This window comes from Nannospalax galili, unplaced genomic scaffold, assembly GCF_000622305.1.
Source record: "Nannospalax galili isolate Female #2095 unplaced genomic scaffold, S.galili_v1.0 scaffold280, whole genome shotgun sequence".
Classification (NCBI taxonomy): Eukaryota; Metazoa; Chordata; class Mammalia; order Rodentia; family Spalacidae; genus Nannospalax; species Nannospalax galili.
Window position 1 is genome coordinate 4,457,371 of NW_008347808.1, and position 17,862 is coordinate 4,475,232.

The window sequence follows — 17,862 nt, forward strand, 5'->3', positions numbered from 1 at the left end:
ATTCTCTGCAGAAGACCTATGACTATGGCTCTGAGGCCTGATTTGTCCCTGAGGCTTTCAAGTACCTTCTGCCCTAACTCACATCAGCTGGGCCTCTCCCCAGGGAGGCAGTACAGGCTTTAATCTAAATGGAATCTAGTTTGTGCCAGCTGAATGCTGCTACTGACCTGTCCTGGCTTTGGCCAGAGCACCACCTGCAGAATACAACCTTTGAAACTGCTGGCAGCCATGCCCTGGAATCTGCACATCTGGACACAGAGGTTAGGGCCAGAGGCTACAGACATTCCTACCTCACTCGCCTCAGCCTGCCCAGTGTCACTCTTCCTGCTGGCCACATAAGGCAATTCTCAGTCTGGGCTTCCCTGGTTCCAGCCTCAAGTGAGTTGATATTACTATAGGTGGGGTGGGGGTCACTGCTACCCTAGCCTGACAGACTGGGATGGGCTGGAGGGATGAGGCAAAGTACTTTAGTTCGCCCCTTAATCACCAAGACATATGTCCCTGACTGCTCCATCTGAGACAGAGCCCCAGAGCCTCCAGGCCTTCCTGAGATGGTGTATTGTCAGAATCCAGTGTCCCTGACATCCTGCTGGGTAATAGCCCATTACATTCTCTGGATTCCTGCTGCCAAGGCCTGCTGGGAAATTCAGTCCTGAGATCTACCCCAAACGTCTTTGCTCCTTTCCTTTGTCTTGGAGCGTCTGCAGCCCCTTTGAAATCTCTGCTTCCTAACCTTACTTCCATCAGCCATTTGGCTCCAATTCTGAGATTGATGGCTGCAACCATTGCTCAGACCCAGAAGCAAATGTTGGCTGAGCCTCTTTCCCCAGGTTCCCTCTTTTCTTTGGGACCTTCAGAATCAGAGTTGGGAAGGGACCCACTTATTGAGTACTTGGCATAATGTGCCGAAAGTTTTTCTTTTTCTCCAGTGTTTCATTTAATGTTCGCCTTAGGTGTAAGAATGAGGTGTTATGACCCCATTTTACAAAGGAGGAGATGGAGACAGTAGAGGGGTTGTACAACGGGCCCAGAGTTGAAGAGCTAGTGAGTGTCAGTATGAGATTTGAACACGGGCTTGTGAATTCACTAGACAGGAGAAAGCACACACACACACACACAAAAAAACCATTTGAAGTATAGAATTGGTGCCTCAATTATCTGCCATCTGAGGGCTGATAGTGTAATGTCATGGAAAGAACACTGAACATGTAAAGAAGTGATTAAGGTTGTAGTTTCAGCTGTGACACTTTACTCTGGATGACCTTGGGAAAGTCTTCTGGGCCTCAGTGTGCTCCATAGTATAGCTTTTTAAAAACTTTTATTTTTTATTTTTATTTTCTGTGTGTGCACATGTGGCCCCCCATACTATAGCTTTAAAAAATAGTGATATGGGGTGGGTGAGATGGCTTAGTGGATAAAGGCACTTGCTGCTAAGCCTGATGACCTGATTTTGATCCTGGAACTTACATAGTGGAAGGAGAGAACTGTTTTCTGACCTCCATGTGTGCACATACTACACACACACACACACACATACACACACACACACACGCATGCACACACACACACAAAAATAAATAAATGTGTTCTTGGTATGCAGAAAATTAACTTTCTTGCTTTGAGTGACCTTACCAGACTTCTGTCCCTTTAGAGGTCATGGTTCCCTCCTGTACCCACGTCTCTGGAAAAGTCTTAACTTTTAGCACATTCTTTTTGTCCTAATGACAGGAAAGCAAAGCTGGTTGCCATGACAGATTCTAAGATCCTGGAAATGTCTTCTGCTGGGGCTGTGGTGGAAACACAGGGCAAGGAAGTAGCTGTGGTAGCCAGCTCAGTTGTCTTAGTAGCCAAACCACATGTTTCAGATCCTCCCTCAGCCATTGGCCTCACCACATGGCCCTGAACCACAGGCCTGGAGAGGCAGAGCTTTTCTCAGGCTTGTATTGCCCCCTGCCAGGCAAGCCAAGGTACTGCTAGCAGGATTCTGACTTTTGAGAGACCTCACAGAGGAACTGCTATAAGAAGTTAGGAACGGCAGGATGGATCCAGACACCTGCATGTATATATTGGTGCACAGTCCTACACTGATCCTCCGAGTTCAAGCCATGAGCAGACTTGGTTGTAACTATGCAGAGACATGCTGGGGTAGGTGCAGAGCACAGATTCTCAGCCCTGCCCTACCTCTGTTTGCCCCACCCCCCAGCCTGTGTTTACTCTGAGGCTTGTCAGATCTTTTCTTTTCCTCCCCACAATTCTCAGCAGTGCATGACCCTCGTTGAGCCTATTGCTGTTTTTGACAGCCTTCCACCTTCCCCTGCTCTTCTCCCTTATCTACTGGGATTTCTGAAAGAATGTTTTAAGAGCCCTTTGTGTTATCAGTCCTGGCCTCCAGGATCTCTTCTTAGATTTCCTTGTGGGCGAGAACTAGGATGAGAGGGCTCTTCCTGTCTTGGAAAAAACCCACCAGTTTCCTTGGAGTTCTTTGGTCAGCAGGGCCATCACAGGCGCTAAGGAAATGGAGGAAATGCTGAGGGCAAGATTCCACGGCCAGAGCAGCTCTGCTGAGAGCAGCGGCTTTCCTGTGTCCATGCCAGAGTCCGTGGTTACAGCACTCACCTGGGCAGTGCCTGCACCCGGAAAAAGTAGCTGCTGGGGAGTCCCACAGGTTTGTTACTAGCATGCAGACTCTCCCGTGGCCAGGAGGCCTCTTCTGTGAGTTTAGACATTTCCACAAAGCCTGGCAATAGTACCTAGCACTGTCCCAGGTGCTTCCAGAGTAGAAGAGGAAGGCCACTCCAGCCATTGCCCTCCACGACTTCCACAGGTCAGCACTGTGGCAGTCCAAGGCTCAGCACTCAATTGCTCTGCAAACAGAGTCAATGAGCAGAGGTGGGGCGCTTCTGGGAAACGCTCTGCGGAAGGAGGACTGGACCTTGATGAGTACTTGGGGGGAGAAATGAACTAGGAAAGGTGCTGCTTCTTGCAAGGGCTGGAAGCCCAATCTAGAGTCAGACTAAACTTGGAATCTAGCTCCAGCACTACCACTTTGTTAACTGTGAGATTGTAGGCAAGTCTCCTTTGCTCCCTCCCCTCTCCTCTCCTCCCCTCCTTTCCCCTCCTCCCCTCTCGCCTCCCATCCTCCCCTCCACTTCCTCCCCTGTCCTGTCCTGTGTCCTGTCCCATCCCCTTCTCCTCTTCTTTCCTCTCCTCTCCTCTCCTCTGCTCCCCTGCCCTCCCCTGCCCTCCTCCTTTATTCTCCTTCCCTTCTGTCCCACAGAGTCTCAAGCCCAGGCTGGCCCTGAATTCACAGCCCTGCCTTCACCTCCTGAGTGCTTGGATTACAGACATGCAGTGTGCCTGGCTTGACTGACTTCTTTCTGTTTGTGTGACTGTACACGGAGGAAAGTAGCGCCTTCTTTCAAGTCATTGTGTATTAGACGAGATTTCCCTGTCGGTGGGCTGTAGGATAAGAGGAATGTTTGTGAGAAAGGAAGTAAGAAGTATTGGTGGACATTTCATATCTCCTAGCTGGACTATGATGCTCTGCCCAGGGCCCGGAAAGTTGATGATTCTCCAACTTGCTGCTATTCTTGGGCATGGGGTGGGAGAGTGGAAGACATTAGGGAGGGGCAGGGAATGAGGCTCAAGAAAGCTGTGGCTGACACAGGAAGTCTCCAGGGAGCAGAGGGTTGCCCCAGCTGGATGTTACCTGGAAGAAATGTGCCAGCCACTCTTTCCCTCCCTTGCCATTCCTGAATCACCAGAACTAGGCATGCTTGCCTCCTGCATGTGAGGCAGCATTCGCCCACTACTCTGCTAATCGCATTTCTCTGCCTGTTTCACGTTCCCTGTTCTGTTCTAGAAGCTGAAGCCAAAAAAGCATGTGAATGGCTCCGGGCAACAGGATTCCCTCAGTATGCTCAGCTTTTTGAAGGTAAAGACAATTGTTCTTCCCACCACACTCCAAAACTTACTTTCTCCTGCAGCTTTTCTTCTGAAAAGTGGGTAGAACAGGTCCTCTCTGCAGTCACACAAAAATTACTCTATATCCTGGTCCTGCTCAAATTTGTTCAAGGACTTTACTCCTCACATAACAACTTTGCTACATAGGCATCTCTTTTAGATTGCGCTTGTCAACTTCCACCTCTGCTGCAAGCCGGATTTTAAAGGACCTTGCATTGCCCAGTGTGCTGCTTTGTACTACCCCTGAAGACAATGTCTCCTGGAGTTGTGCATCCTGTGGCCCTATTTGGACCTCAATTTACCCAGAGAGATGGCGTGACCTCAGCTTTCCTTAATTTTTCTTCATTTTTCGGGTTTTTGTTCTTACAGTTCCTCAGACTTGTTTTCTCCTCCCCGTTCATACACAACTGCCGCACCCTGGCTTCACCCCCACCTCACCCGGTTAAGCTCGCCCATGACCTTCATGGCCACTTCCCAGACCTCATCTTACTCCATCTCTCAACAGTGTTCACTGCAGGTAGCCACTCCTTCCTCTGACTTCTGAAACATTCCCACCTACAGCTGCCTGTCTAGCTGCTGCTCTCTATTTACTGACTCAGCTTCCTCTAACTGGCATCTAAATGTTAGAGTGTCCCAGGGCTCAGCCCAGACCCTCTACTTTCCCCACATTTTTTTGCTCTGAGATCCTCATTCAGGTACATCTGTACTGTGACAGCTTCCATACAGGTCTGTCCAGTCCTCATTTCCAAGTTTCGGTTCATCTAATCAGCCACCACCAACTCGGTATCTTTACTCAGGGGTCCAACTGTGATTTACCAGGCCTAAAACCACTCCTAAAGGCTCTGCCATCCACTCAGGTGTTTGAGTTCTATAAATCCAGGAATCATCCTGAATTGCTTTCTTCCCTTGCTCCCATGTCTAAGCCTCCTGCTTCCAGAATGGATCCATTTATTCAAACCCCCACTGCCACATCTGAGATTCACCACCACTATTCACCTCGACTAGTGTGCCAGGCTCCTTCCTGGACCTCTCCAGCACAGCAAGTGGGATCTGACCATACCATTCATGTGCTTTGATAAGTGAGATAAGGGCAAATGCTGGACTCTGGCTGGCCAGTCTGCACAACCTACCTTACATTTGTGACCGCTCTCTTTTGATCTTTACACTCTGGGCTCCTCTCTGCCTCTTGTTCCCACCTAACTTTCTCCTTCAGAGCCCTTAGTATTTACATTTCTTCTGGCCAAAACTGTTTCTCTTTTCTCTGTGTAGCCACCTCCTTCTCAGCCTTCAGGCCTCCTCACAGAAATCACCTCCAAAAGACTTGTTACTGACTACCTCTCCCCAAGTAGCCACACCCTCATCAGCCTCTATTTACCCTGTCACCCTGGCTCAGGTTTTTCATGGCATTTGTGTTATCTGGGTTTTGTGTATTATTTATTGCCTGTTTCCTGTGAGAGCGGAAACTCCCTGAAAGCAGGGACCAATTTTCTTTTATTCACTGTTGCCTACTCAATACCTTGCACAGTGCCTGCCATAAAGTGGCATTGGTATCAGTTGAATGAGTAAATGGGAGTGGTCTTATCTCTCTCCCCTTCTCTCCAGACCTTCCTTTTCCCTCTCCCTTCCCTAAATCCTGGGTAGAAGGCTCCCACTGCTCTGGACAGGCACTGTTCAGCTACTTTCTATCTTTACTCCCTTCCTACTTCTCATCATTCACCCTGGACCAGGGAAGAGCTTCCCTATCTGAGAAGATCAGGATTCAAATGAGTGAGAAGAACCCAGGTTGGTTCTTGGCAACCATTGAGGGTCTCAGGCCTGCTCTCTGGACCTGGACCTATGTCACCTGGTTTTCTAGTTTAGCTTAACCCTCCAAGCCACTCTCTAGCTTTTCCCTCAACTGCCAACCCTGATCTCTCTATGTCCCCTAGGGCTCATCAGCTTTCTGTTGCTGTGACAGAATACCTGAGATAAACAGCTTAAAAGGAAGATTTATTTGGCCTTATGGTTTTCACCCATGATTGTGTGGCCGCATTGCTTTGGGCCTGAAGCTAGGCAGAGCATCATTGTGGAAGCATGGGGGGGGGGGGGGTTCCTCACTTTGTGGTGGGATAAGAAGGTGGCAGAGTGGGGACAGGGGTGAGGTTCTGATGCCAATTCAAGGGCAAACCTCCAGTGGGTCAACCTCCTTCTACTGGGTCTTACCTCCTAAAAGCTCTACCACCTTCCAGCAAGACTAACAACTGGGGACTGAACCTTCAATACATGAGCCTTGGGGAGACACTTAAGATCCAAATCCTACTACCCCTTCTTTACTCCTGGCTTTTTTCCCTTCTACTGTGGCCCTTGCCTTCTTGCTTCCTTTCCTCCTTAACTCTCTCCCACCCTTACCCTGACCACACTTCAAGGGTACTTTGGCCTATTTCTTATCCTCTGCTATATTCTTCTTTGCTTCTCTCCACCACACAGAAGGTGTGTTTCCCCTGGATATTGGCTCTGTGAAGAAGGACCACGATTTTCTGGACGAGGACTCTCTGGGGGCCCTGTGCAGGTAAGAAGGCTGAGAGCCAGGCTTAGGAAACCACATGCCCAGTTTGGGGGCTTCTTTGTGGAAAACACAATGTACCCTGTATTATAGGGGAGCATAGTTTATTAATGAGGCCCAACTTCTCTAGTCATATTCCTCATTCTGGTTTCTGTGTCTGCAGCACCCTCCTCTACCCGCATCACTCTAGCTGAAAAGCTCAGATCTGGTCCTGATTCAAAAAGAATTCTTCAAAGTATGCCTTAGATTCAGTCTTTCTACTTAAGCCAGTTCTGCTGTTTCCTGAGGCTAAAAACAGGATTTCTCCTTGGGTCTATTAAAATAATCTAACTGGCTTTGGCCTCTGTATTCACCCCTCCTTCCCCACAAATACATCATCTCTTCAATCACCAGAATCAACTTTTTAAAGCTCTAAGTGGGTGCTCCTCTGCTTAAAATCTATCATTGCCTATATTTAAGGGTTCAAGGCTTTTTCAGCATGATACCGAGGCCCTTTGCCATCTGTCTTTTGACCTACCATAGCTGTGATCACACCCTCTCCCACTACCGTCATGGCTGACTGTGTCCTTCTTTACCTTGTCACAGGCTCCTGTAGAAGCCTGGGATAGTTGTCCCTGTGTTTTTTAACCCTCAAAATCCCATCTCTGCCTTGCAGGAAGGCTTCTCTGACTGCACCCTGTCTCTTCCTGGAAGTCCCTTATCTCAGCCTCAACGTGTCTGCTGTGCTTTCTGCGTACCCTGTTTTTCAACATGTCCCATTTCTGTAGTGGTTTATTTCTATATGTATAAGCTCCTGGCGACAGAGGACATAATCTTTCTAGCATCATAATCGAGCCATCAGGGACAATGGAGCTTGGGAAAAGCGTTGATGGCTTGACCATGGGGAATGGTAGATGGCATCTTGAAAGTATCTTGGTAGGCCATACCAGGCTTTAGGGGGTTGAGATCCTTGGTGAACACTTACTTTGTGTTGCAGGAGGCTGATGACCTTGAACAATTGTGCTTCGATGAAGCTTGAGGTTCATTTTCAATGCAAGCAGGTGAATCCTGTCAAGGGGTGATGTCTGTGATCTCATGGTACCTGGGGGAAAACCCATGGTATGCACTTGTGAACTAGCTTCCATGTCTCAGGAGTCCAGAGCGTCTAGAACAGTGCTTTATTCCAGTTTGGGGGTGGGAATGTAGAAGTCTGTACTGCAAGCCCTATGAGACCACTGAAGGTTTTTGGTGACTTCACCTACAGGAGAATGTGAGAGCAAGTACCCTGGCTGGTTCCTCACCCTGTCCCCTACTCAAACCACCTCTCCCTTATGTTTTTGCCAATAATTTGACCTAGTGATGGCCTTCTTCAGGGAAGTCCATTTGCCTTCACTGCTTGGTTTGTGATAGCTGAAATTCCATTAAATAGGGGAAGAGACAGAATCATGTGGCAGAAAGATCATGGTCAGCATGATCTTAAAAGTCAGGATCCACATAGCCTCGCTTCCATAAGCTCTTACTCCCTTGGTCCTCAGCCTCATTTTTCCCATCACTACAATTAATTGGGAGGCTGAATTAATAGCTACCAAAGACCTTTCCAACTTTGCCATTCTGGAATTACAAAAGCCATGAGGACTCTTAGTCTGTGCATAGACATAGAAAGCAAACTTCATGACCACATTGTTTCCTGCAGACATGTTTGTTGGTTTCTGCTGGGGCTTTCCCCACCAGAGGCCTGCAGTTGAATATGGTAGCTAAGTTGACAGAGCATTGGCCTGTGAATTGGGAGACCCATGGGACCTGGTCCCATTTCTGCCACTGACTGCTGAGTACCCTCTGGGCAAGCTTCATTCCCTGTCTGGATCTCAGTTCCTCACCTTGCCAAGGAAGAAACAAATTAGAAAATCTAAAATCCCCTCCACCTCTTATATCCTATAATTCTAAGCTAAGACTACAGCCTAGACATTTAGAAGTCTCTGTCACTGACATAAGCATGTCAGTAAATAACCTTAGGGAAATAGCTTCTGGTTTGTGTTATTTTCCCTATCTGTAAAATGGGAGAGTAGATTAATTAGATGACTGTCGCCATATTTCTGGGCTACATCTGGGATTACCGGCTTCCTGCAGCACTCCCAGAGCCAGCTTCCTATTCTTAGGACATGTCCTCCACCAGAAAGCAAGGCTCTTCACCTCAAAATCCCCCAGAATTTGGAGGCAGATTAGAGCATAAGCTGGGACTTGTAGGTTGGGCTTCTGTGACCCCTCTCTATGGCATCTCCCCAGAATGAAGATTCAGAAGAGGAGGAGCAGTGTACCATCAGTAACCACTGGGCCTTCGAGCAGGAAAGCAAGTGTGGGTCTCCTATGAGCTCTTCTGCCTTGCTGGCCCCACCAAGCCCTAGCCGGCTGGGGACCTCAAGCTGTGAAAGTGTCCTGACTGAGCTTAGTGCCACCTCCTTGCCTGCCATCACCGTGAGCCTTGCACCAGAGCCAGCAGACCTGCCCTTGCTAGAGCGTGTCCCCAGCCCAAGTGACCAGCCCTTCCTTAGCCCCACCCAGGGCCAGGAGAGTTCCCAAGAGAAAGTCAAGAAGCACCATTCCCGTAGCTTCCTCAAGCACCTTGAATCTCTGAGGAGAAAGGAAAAGAGTGACAGTCGACAAACAGAGCCTGAGCAAAACCTGGCCACTTCAGAGAAGGCTTCCAAAGCCTCATCTTTCCGCAGTTGCCGTGGCTTCCTCTCAGCTGGATTTTACAGGGCCAAGGGCAGGGCCACCACCTCAGCCAGGGGCAGAGATGGTGAGATTCAGAAGGCCTGGGAGGCTTGGCCTGTAGCCACGTTGCGGCGTCCTCAGCCCGTACACCTACGTGACTGCCTGGTGCATGTGCCTGGGGACCATAAGCCAGGCACATTTCCTCGCTCTCTGTCCATTGAAAGCCTATGTCCAGAGGAGGGACATCACCTGGCAGATTGGCAGCCAGGTAGGTGCTGGGGCTATGAAGGGCGCCGGGGTTCCTGTGGCTCCACAGGTAGCCATGCCAGCATTTATGACAACTTGCCAGAGCTGTACCCAGCTGAGCCTGTACAGGCCGAGATTGAGGCTGAAGATGAGGATGACAGTGGTGGCAGCTATGCACACCTAGATGATATTCTGCAGCATGTGTGGGGGCTGCAGCAACGGGTAGAGCTCTGGTCTCAGACCATGTACCCAGACCTGGGGCCAGGAGATAAGGAAGAAGAGGAGGAAGAGGAGGAAGAAGAGGAGGCTCCTTCATCAGTGGAAATAGCCACAGCTGAGGTGGAAGGCCAGGCTGAAGATCTAGCCCAGGCAGAGGCTCTGGTTCACAGAGAGTCCCCTACTCAGACCCAGGCCGAAGTCCCACCCGTAGTCCTAGCTCAGGCTCCAGCTGAGGCCAAAGGTTTGGCGCATGCCGAGGCTGAGGCTCTGGCCCAGGTCCAGGACAATGAGCAAGAGGCAAACTCGGCTGGGGAACCCACCTCTGCCTCCAGTCTGTCTGTGGAAGAAGGACATTCAGTCTCTGACACGGTGGCTTCCTCCAGTGGACTTGACAGTAGTGGCAACTCCATGAATGAGGCTGAAGCTGCAAGCTCTTTAGCAGGACTCCAGGCATCAGTGCCCCGTGAACGGCGTGATTCAGGTGTTGGGGCCTCACTTACCAGACCTTGCAGGTAGGAGTTTGGTCTAGGGAAGGGGTGAGGTCGCTGCTCAGTCTATCTCCGCTTTCCCCCCCCTGATTTCCTAGTCATAAGTCCCAGGGGAAGGTTCTTGGGATGTGGGAACTCATTTCCAGACATCCAGTCCCGAGAGGTATAAAGACATCAAGACTCTAGAGTTTAGAAAGTTAGGTACAGGATGCGGCCCTGGTGGTGTTGAGGAAACAGTGGCTTCTCTGGCCTTGTTTTCCTCATCACGGCAGCAAGGGTGTTAGATATGGCCTCTGCTCCTCAGCCTTGCCATCCAGGACTTCTTGCCACATTGGTCTTGGAATGGACAAAGGGCTGGCCCTGCTTTTTGGCACTAAATGGGTCTCAGTTTAGTGCCCACCCTCCATGAGAGCTTCTTGGCCTCTGAGTAACCGAAGAGTTAAAACTAAGCTTTTTCCATCCTGAGGCCTCGTAGTAGCTTTCAAAGTGTTTCCACCTCCCTGTATTTTCTTTCTTTGGAGAGACAAAAGAGACCAAAAGGACATAACCTTTTCTAAGGTTTAGAAAACCTGTATCTCTGGTCCTCCTCTTTGCCCCTCTCACCTCCGCTAGGAAGCTCCGTTGGCACAGTTTCCAGAACTCCCACCGACCCAGCCTCAACTCAGAGTCGCTGGAGATCAACCGGCAGTTTGCAGGCCAAATCAACTTGCTTCACAAGGGCTCACTGCTTCGGCTCACCAGCTTCATGGAGAAGTACACTGTACCACACAAACAAGGCTGGGTATGGTGAGTGTCCCCAGAGCCATGCAGGACAGGAGCTGTGGACTTCTTTAGGTTTGGGATCCCAGCAGCACAGCCCAGAGGTGGGATAGGCAGGCTGATCCCACTGGCCAGTGGAGTAGTGCTATGCCAGGAAGTTAGAGAGGCCATGTGAGGATGGATATGGTCTGGGGAACCTCAGATCCTCCAGCTGTCCCTTCTTCATACTGGCCTCCGTACTGCCATCAGCTTGACTGTCCTGAAGTGCACTTTGGGTGTCATATTTCGAGTAAATAAACAGCATGCTTGCTTCCCATTGTCCAGATTCCTTTCCATCATGATCCTTTAGTGCTCTGGACCCGCCCCATCCTTCTTGCTCCTTAGTGACATCTGAAGTCTGAGACGAGTTGCCCTTCCCTCCCTGCCTTTTCATCTTTGTTCATGCCATTCTCTTGGCCTGGAATGCCTTTGTGGCATTTCTCCTCGGGGACAACACCTTCTTGTCCCCTAGGAGCCTGTTGAGTTACCACCTCTTCTCTCTGGCCCTCTCTGCCCTGCTAGATACACTTCCCCCTGCTCATGGCTCTTCCCCTAAGTTTATGGCCTACTACTGACCACATGAATGGTCACTGAGGGCCCCCTTTGTCCCCATGACTTCCACAGGCTGAGGCCAAATTAGGTGCTCACTGAGCATTGACTGGGGACATGGTATGTGCCCGCATCACTTCTAGCCCCCTGAGACTACAGAGAGCCTCCAAATTGGGTTCACTCTTCCTGATTGCTTGTCAACCCCTAAATAGGTCAGTGCCCAAGTTCATGAAAAGGAACAAGACCCCAGATTACCGGGGACAACATGTATTTGGAGTGCCACCCTTCATCCACGTGCAGCGCACAGGCCAGCCTCTGCCCCAGAGCATTCAGCAAGCTATGCGCTACCTGAGGAGCCAGTGCCTAGATCAGGTGAGCCCTCCCCAGGGAGCCTGCAGAGAGGAGGTGCAGGGAGGTAGAAGGCCCAAGACTGACTGCTCTGGCCTTCATCTTGGGTTGGGCTGCTCACCACAGACATTTCCGCTCCTTGTTCCCTTTCCTTCCTTAAGCCTAGAGACCTCTTCCCACCTCTGGGGCAGCTTCTTTCTGTCCCAGACTCTGTAGTCTCCTGGTCTCAGAACCTATCTTAGCCCAAGGCCATCTTTACCACCTCCTCTCCTTGACAGCCATCTTTGTCTTTGGCTCCAGGATATAAACAGTTTTCTCTTTGGCCTTGCCTAACCCAGCAGGAAGCCTGCTAGGCTTCCCAGTCTCCAAGGTGGCCTATGCTCCTGACACTCTGGTCCTGGGCTATCCTCACTCTCTTCTTGCCCTGCATGTCATCCTTTTCCTTCCCCTCAATGGGCTAGGTGGGCATCTTCCGCAAGTCTGGGGTCAAGTCCAGGATCCAGAGCCTGCGCCAAATGAATGAGACCTCCCCTGACAATGTCTGCTATGAGGGCCAGTCAGCCTATGATGTTGCTGACCTACTGAAGCAGTACTTCCGGGACCTGCCTGAACCCATCTTCACCAGCAAGCTTACCACCACTTTCCTGCAAATCTATCAGCGTAAGTTACCTGCACCTCTCCCTATGAACCTGCCCCACATTTTAGCTTGCTTGATCCTGAGGGCTTGTGGGGGGATAAATCTGGTGGCTGGTTCCATGAGCTCATGGACCATTTACTCTCTGGACTTGAAAAGGCTCTTGGAGAGGGGCCACATTTTACTACTCCCTAAAACCCATTATATGCTAGGGTAGACTGAGGTCCTGAGGAAAGGGACTTTCCAAAGGCTGTACCACATAATTCATTTTGTACCCTTTGTATGTTCAGAATGTTGCATTATCAGAAACCCTCAAAAAATTAAAATAACCAAAAAATTTAAAATAAAATAAAATAATAAAAATTTGGAAAAAAAAGAAAAAAGAGCAGCGCTAGACCTAACCCCAGAGACTTCCCACAGCTCACCTGGCTCTTCCCTCTGAAGACTTCCCTCTGCATTCTGGGTGGCAGGAAGCTTGCTGTTGGTGCCTCCTGAGAAGTAAGGGAGGTCCCTCTGCGCTTCCTTTCCTGCAGTCCTCCCAAAGGAGCAGTGGTTGGCGGCAGCACAAGCTGCTACCTTGCTGCTCCCTGATGAAAACCGAGAAGTGCTACAGACCCTGCTCTACTTCCTAAGCGACATTGCCTCTGCTGAGGAAAACCAGATGACAGCTGGCAACCTGGCAGTGTGCCTGGCACCCTCCATCTTCCACCTCAACATCTCCAAAAAGGACAGCCCCTCACCCAGGTGAACCCAGTAGTGCATGTCAGGGCCAGTCCAGGGGAGTTTGACCTCACAGAACTTTTGGCCTTTGGGAGCTGCCACTGCTGTTTCCAATCTCACCCCCAACAGCTCAGCCTTGGCCACTGCGGAGCATGCCCTTTCTAAAAGACAGCAGATGGTTTTATGGTCAGGACTAGCAAGCTGACTTTCCGGGAGCTAGGAAGCACCTGTCAGCCATCTTGTCTTGTGCCCTGGTGCCATCTTGTCCTCTCACCATCTCCCCCCAGGATCAAGAACAAACGTAGCCTGGTTGGCCGGCCAGGCCCTAGGGACCTGAGTGAGAACATGGCTGCCACCCAAGGCCTATCACACATGATCAGTGACTGCAAGAAACTTTTTCAGGTGAGTCAGATCAAGCCATGGTATCCAGTTATCAGAACTATCAGGCCTGACTTTGAATCCTAAGTCAGGGAAGGATCCCAGATTGCTACTCCTTAAGCTGCAATTTGGGCCTTTCTCTTTCAGTATCTTGTCAACCTCACTGCAGTGCAAGAGCCATGTCTTTCCATAAACACTTAACACTGACACCTGGGGGTCCCCTTCTCCCCACAACCCCTACTCAGTGTGTGTGCCCTCCCAGGTGCCCCAGGACATGGTGGTGCAACTGTGTGGCTCGTACAGTGCAGCTGAACTCAGCCCTCCTGGCCCAGCTCTGACTGAGTTGCGGCAGGCACAGGCTGCTGGGGTGAGTCTGAGCCTCTACATGGAGGAGAGTATACAAGAGCTGCTTCGGGATGCTGCAGAACGCTTCAAAGGCTGGACCAGTGTGCCTGGGCCCCAGCATACAGAACTGGCTTGCAGGAAGGTAAGCTCCAGACTCTTCATCTTGCTCTGGGCTGGGAGAAGGCACTGGGCCAGCCCCATAGAGCTATTCTTCCAGCCTCACTTGGTCTGGGCCTGGGCCTAGGCCTGATACTTAGAGAATGCCAGCCATCTGGACAAGTGTCTAAAGGAGTCAGGCACCAGATGAGACCAGAGCATCTTTCCTGGGCCACCTTCCCGAGTTATCTTCCACAGCTCCACTTCAGACCCATTGCCACTGTGACGGCTCCAATGCCTAGGTCTCGTTGGACCCTGAACAGGCAGAGCTCCTTCAAATTCCCCTATGTGCCTCTGTTTATGCTGTTCTGCTGCCTGAAGTCTGTCCCCAAGTAAGACCTCTCCCTAGCCAACTTTAGCTCATACATCATAGTCCCTCTTTCATTCACTGCCTTCTCTCAGGGCCTGGGCTGGAGGTACCTCCTATCAGTGCCCCTATGTCATCAGCTTTATTGTTTCTGAGATGTCAATCCTGAGTGGAACTGTGAGCTAGACGTTTCCCATGTATAAAATGGTCATGACTAAATTTTCCCTATGGGACCAAGGTAGGGACTGGCACAAAGCCTGGCACATGCAAAAAGGCTTCAGCAGTGGCCACCTTTGCTCTGGTGCACGTTGCCTTCCTGCGCTTTGCAAGTCCATTAAGAACAATCACCCCTTCTCTTCCCATGACCAGAGGTTCTATATGCTGTGCCCACATCATTGCATCATGCTCCAGGGCAGGCTGAGGAATGGGCATGTAGGAAGGACAGGGAGGACAGGGATACATGCCAGTGTGCCTAAGTACGGTTCCAGTCAGCAGAGGAGACCTGCCACCTTCCCTTATCAGCAACTACAGGGAGAGAATCCCACACTCTACAGTCTGACTTGAGCTGGTGTGAATTGGGAGTGCTCTCCTCTTGATAGTATTCCCATCCCCACCCCCGTGGCTTACAGGCACCAGATGGACACCCTCTGCGGATGTGGAAGGCATCCACAGAGGTGGCAGCCCCTCCAGCTGTGGTGCTGCATCGTGTCTTAAGGGAGCGGGTCCTATGGGATGAGGACCTGCTGCGGGCCCAAGTGCTGGAAGCCCTGATGCCAGGAGTGGAGCTGTACCACTATGTCACTGACAGCATGGCACCCCATCCTTGCCGGGACTTCGTGGTGCTCAGGTGAGGTGCTCCTGCTGCCAACCTGCCCTGCCTCAGGGACCAGAAGAGATGGGGCCGGAGCCAGCAGCAGGAATCTGAACATGGGTTCTTCTCCTCCATGCTCCAGGATGTGGCGCTCAGACCTGCCTCGTGGGGGATGCCTGCTTGTCTCCCAGTCCCTGGATCCTGAGCAACTGGTGCCTGAATCTGGAGTGCGGGCCCTCATGCTCACTTCCCAGTACCTAATGGAGCCCTGCGGCTTGGGCCGCTCTCGTCTCACTCATATCTGCCGTGCTGACCTTAGGTACCAGACCTGGAATGCCTACCTCACCCCCTTGGCCTTGAGCCCCTCCCCTGCCTCCACCCCATGCTAGTGATCTCCAGTGTGGGAGAAAGTTCCTTTCATCCTTGCCCCTGCTGAAGGCCCCAGTGGAAACCCCATTGCTCACGTTTGGCTTCTTTTGTCTCCTCAGGGGCCGCTCTCCTGACTGGTACAACAAAGTCTTTGGGCACTTATGTGCCATGGAAGTGGCAAAGATCCGGGACTCTTTCCCCACACTGCAGGCAACTGGCCCTGAGACAAAGCTGTGAGCCTCACAAAGCCATTCCCCAGGCCCCTGCCATCAAGGGAGCGAATGGGAATAAGAACAGAGAGGCCCCCAGGGGCAGAGCCAGGCCCAGGTGGCCTGTCCTCTTACATCCTAATACCACTCTGCATATACATGGGAGAAGAGGGTGTAGGTGTCCCGTCTCCATCCTCCTTCATTCCCCACACTGCATTCTACTCTCCCAAGAGAAGAGAATCTTGTTAGTGGTAGGAAGACAGCTGCTCCCCTCCCCCTGACCAAGAAGCCCCTACTCCATCTGGAGCTTCATCAGCTACCTACCCACAGGGGGGTAGAAGGAAATGGAGAGCATGGTATAGTCCCTCTCTGTCACACCAAGAGGCTAGACCATTTTGTTTGGTCTAGAGTTCTTTTGAAGTTGGATAGGAGATTCTGGTCCTGTCTTTGGGGCCAGCATTGGTCCTGAACTGACTTTTCCAGATAGAGATCTGGAGTAGTGGATGGAGCATAGCGCATGGCAGCACCAGCCACCAAAAGCTGTTTTATCCACATAAATACGATGCTGACTTTTATGAAGCAGATTGAGAGTGGCCTGATGGGCTGTTAGTGACAGGACGAATTGGGATAGCTTGGGACATGAGGTTAGAGAAGCTTCTTTTCTCAAGTCTCAAGAGACCAATGAACCATCCTCCCCTGCCTTGGACCCAGACTTTATCTGCGGCTGTTTGGGGTCGTGGGAAGCCTATGGCCCCTCATGACCATATTTACAGGCAAATGAGCCCCTCCCACCACACTGAAGGCAGTTCCCCTGAGACAAAGCTGTGAGCCTCACCCTGGCAGAGGCCTCCAGGGGCAGAGCCAGGCCCAGGTGGTTCAGCTGCCTATCCTCTGGTATCCTAATCTGCTCTGCATATACATGGGAGGAGAAGAGGGTGTAGGTACCCCACCTCCACCCACCTTTATCCCCCACCCTGCATTCTGCACACAGGTCAAGCCAAAGCACATAGCGGCAGCGAGTTGTATAGCTGTATCTTTGCGCCTTTTGTTCATGATGTGGCCCATGAGAAAAGTCCCTTTGGAGGCAGATACCATAGACAAGGCAGAGTGAAGGGCTTACCTTAACCATCTGGGCCTTGATCCCAGCCTGATAGATCCTATCCAGTGGCTATCTTTTCAGATGGAAATCCAGCAGACATTCAGAGGCCAACTGGTGTTTTCTTTGTCTTTGTACTGAGTAAACTGTACTGGGGTGGGTTGTAGCTACCATTGCAATGTTAAGCCTGTTTTCTCTGTACCTATAAATACTGTACAGTCAGAATATATATGCACATATGTATATATACATATGTATATACCTATATATACACACGCATAGCTGCATGTGCACGCAACTAGCCCCTCCTGAAGGTATAATCTCTGGATGGAAGCAGGGTCTGTAAGGCCTGGGGCAGGGTACTCCTGATGAGACAGGAGAGGTGAAGGACAGGCCTCAGCAGGTCCCTCTGCAGAACAATAAAGCATGACTGGAGATGCACACTGATTCTGTGGCTTTTTTTTTTTTGCTCAATCAATGGGCTTGGACCTGGGGACCACGGTTACAACTCAAACGCACAGGTCACAGGTAGGGAGCATTCACCTTGCCCTCCCCTGAGTCCCAGCTTACTAGTGTTGGAATTTAGGGTGACACCATAGAAGGGGTTTAATTCTTGTCTTGGTAAGGTGACTGGTATGGGAGCAGGAAGAATTTGGAGAAGCCAAAACTTGGGCAGAATCTGCAAATTCCATCCCATGATGAGCCCAGGGGCCTGGATTGAGGCAGCAGACTGCAGGGTGACCTCAGGGGGGATGGGGGGCTTGTACCACATGCAGGACACCCTAAAAAGAGGTCCGGGTGTTTGAGACAGCAAGGCCTGGGGGTTGAAACTAGACTATCTTGACATCCCTCAAAGAAGGACCTTTTGTTTGCCGTGTTGCTGTGGTTATAAAACTTCTAAATTCCAAGGCACAGATAAAAAGAAAGTTAACACAACTTAGCAGATTTCCGAGCAATGTATGTAGTCCTTTAGGCAACCATCACAGAGTGTGC

General features: G+C 50.7%; 1 protein-coding gene across 5 annotated transcripts in view; it reads left to right on the forward strand.

Moving 5' to 3' along the window:
• Positions 1-17,310, forward strand: part of Stard8 (StAR related lipid transfer domain containing 8) — a 79,066-nt gene extending 61,756 nt beyond the window's left edge. For 4 of the 5 annotated variants that reach the window (XM_017800940.2, XM_029568935.1, XM_029568933.1 and 1 more), the window contains 13 exons: positions 3,863-3,934; positions 6,430-6,511; positions 7,482-7,545; positions 8,768-10,173; positions 10,762-10,935; positions 11,709-11,868; positions 12,306-12,504; positions 13,012-13,222; positions 13,486-13,600; positions 13,839-14,063; positions 15,014-15,231; positions 15,338-15,514; positions 15,684-17,310. In XM_017800940.2, the coding sequence (XP_017656429.1) occupies positions 3,863-3,934; positions 6,430-6,511; positions 7,482-7,545; positions 8,768-10,173; positions 10,762-10,935; positions 11,709-11,868; positions 12,306-12,504; positions 13,012-13,222; positions 13,486-13,600; positions 13,839-14,063; positions 15,014-15,231; positions 15,338-15,514; positions 15,684-15,801 (3,221 nt within the window). In that variant the 3' untranslated portion in view covers positions 15,802-17,310. Of the gene's footprint in view, positions 1-2,517; positions 2,666-3,862; positions 3,935-6,429; positions 6,512-7,481; positions 7,546-8,767; positions 10,174-10,761; positions 10,936-11,708; positions 11,869-12,305; positions 12,505-13,011; positions 13,223-13,485; positions 13,601-13,838; positions 14,064-15,013; positions 15,232-15,337; positions 15,515-15,683 lie in introns of those variants that run through there. The other variant, XM_029568934.1, reaches the window with a different exon arrangement.
• Positions 17,311-17,862: the final 552 nt, after the last annotated feature.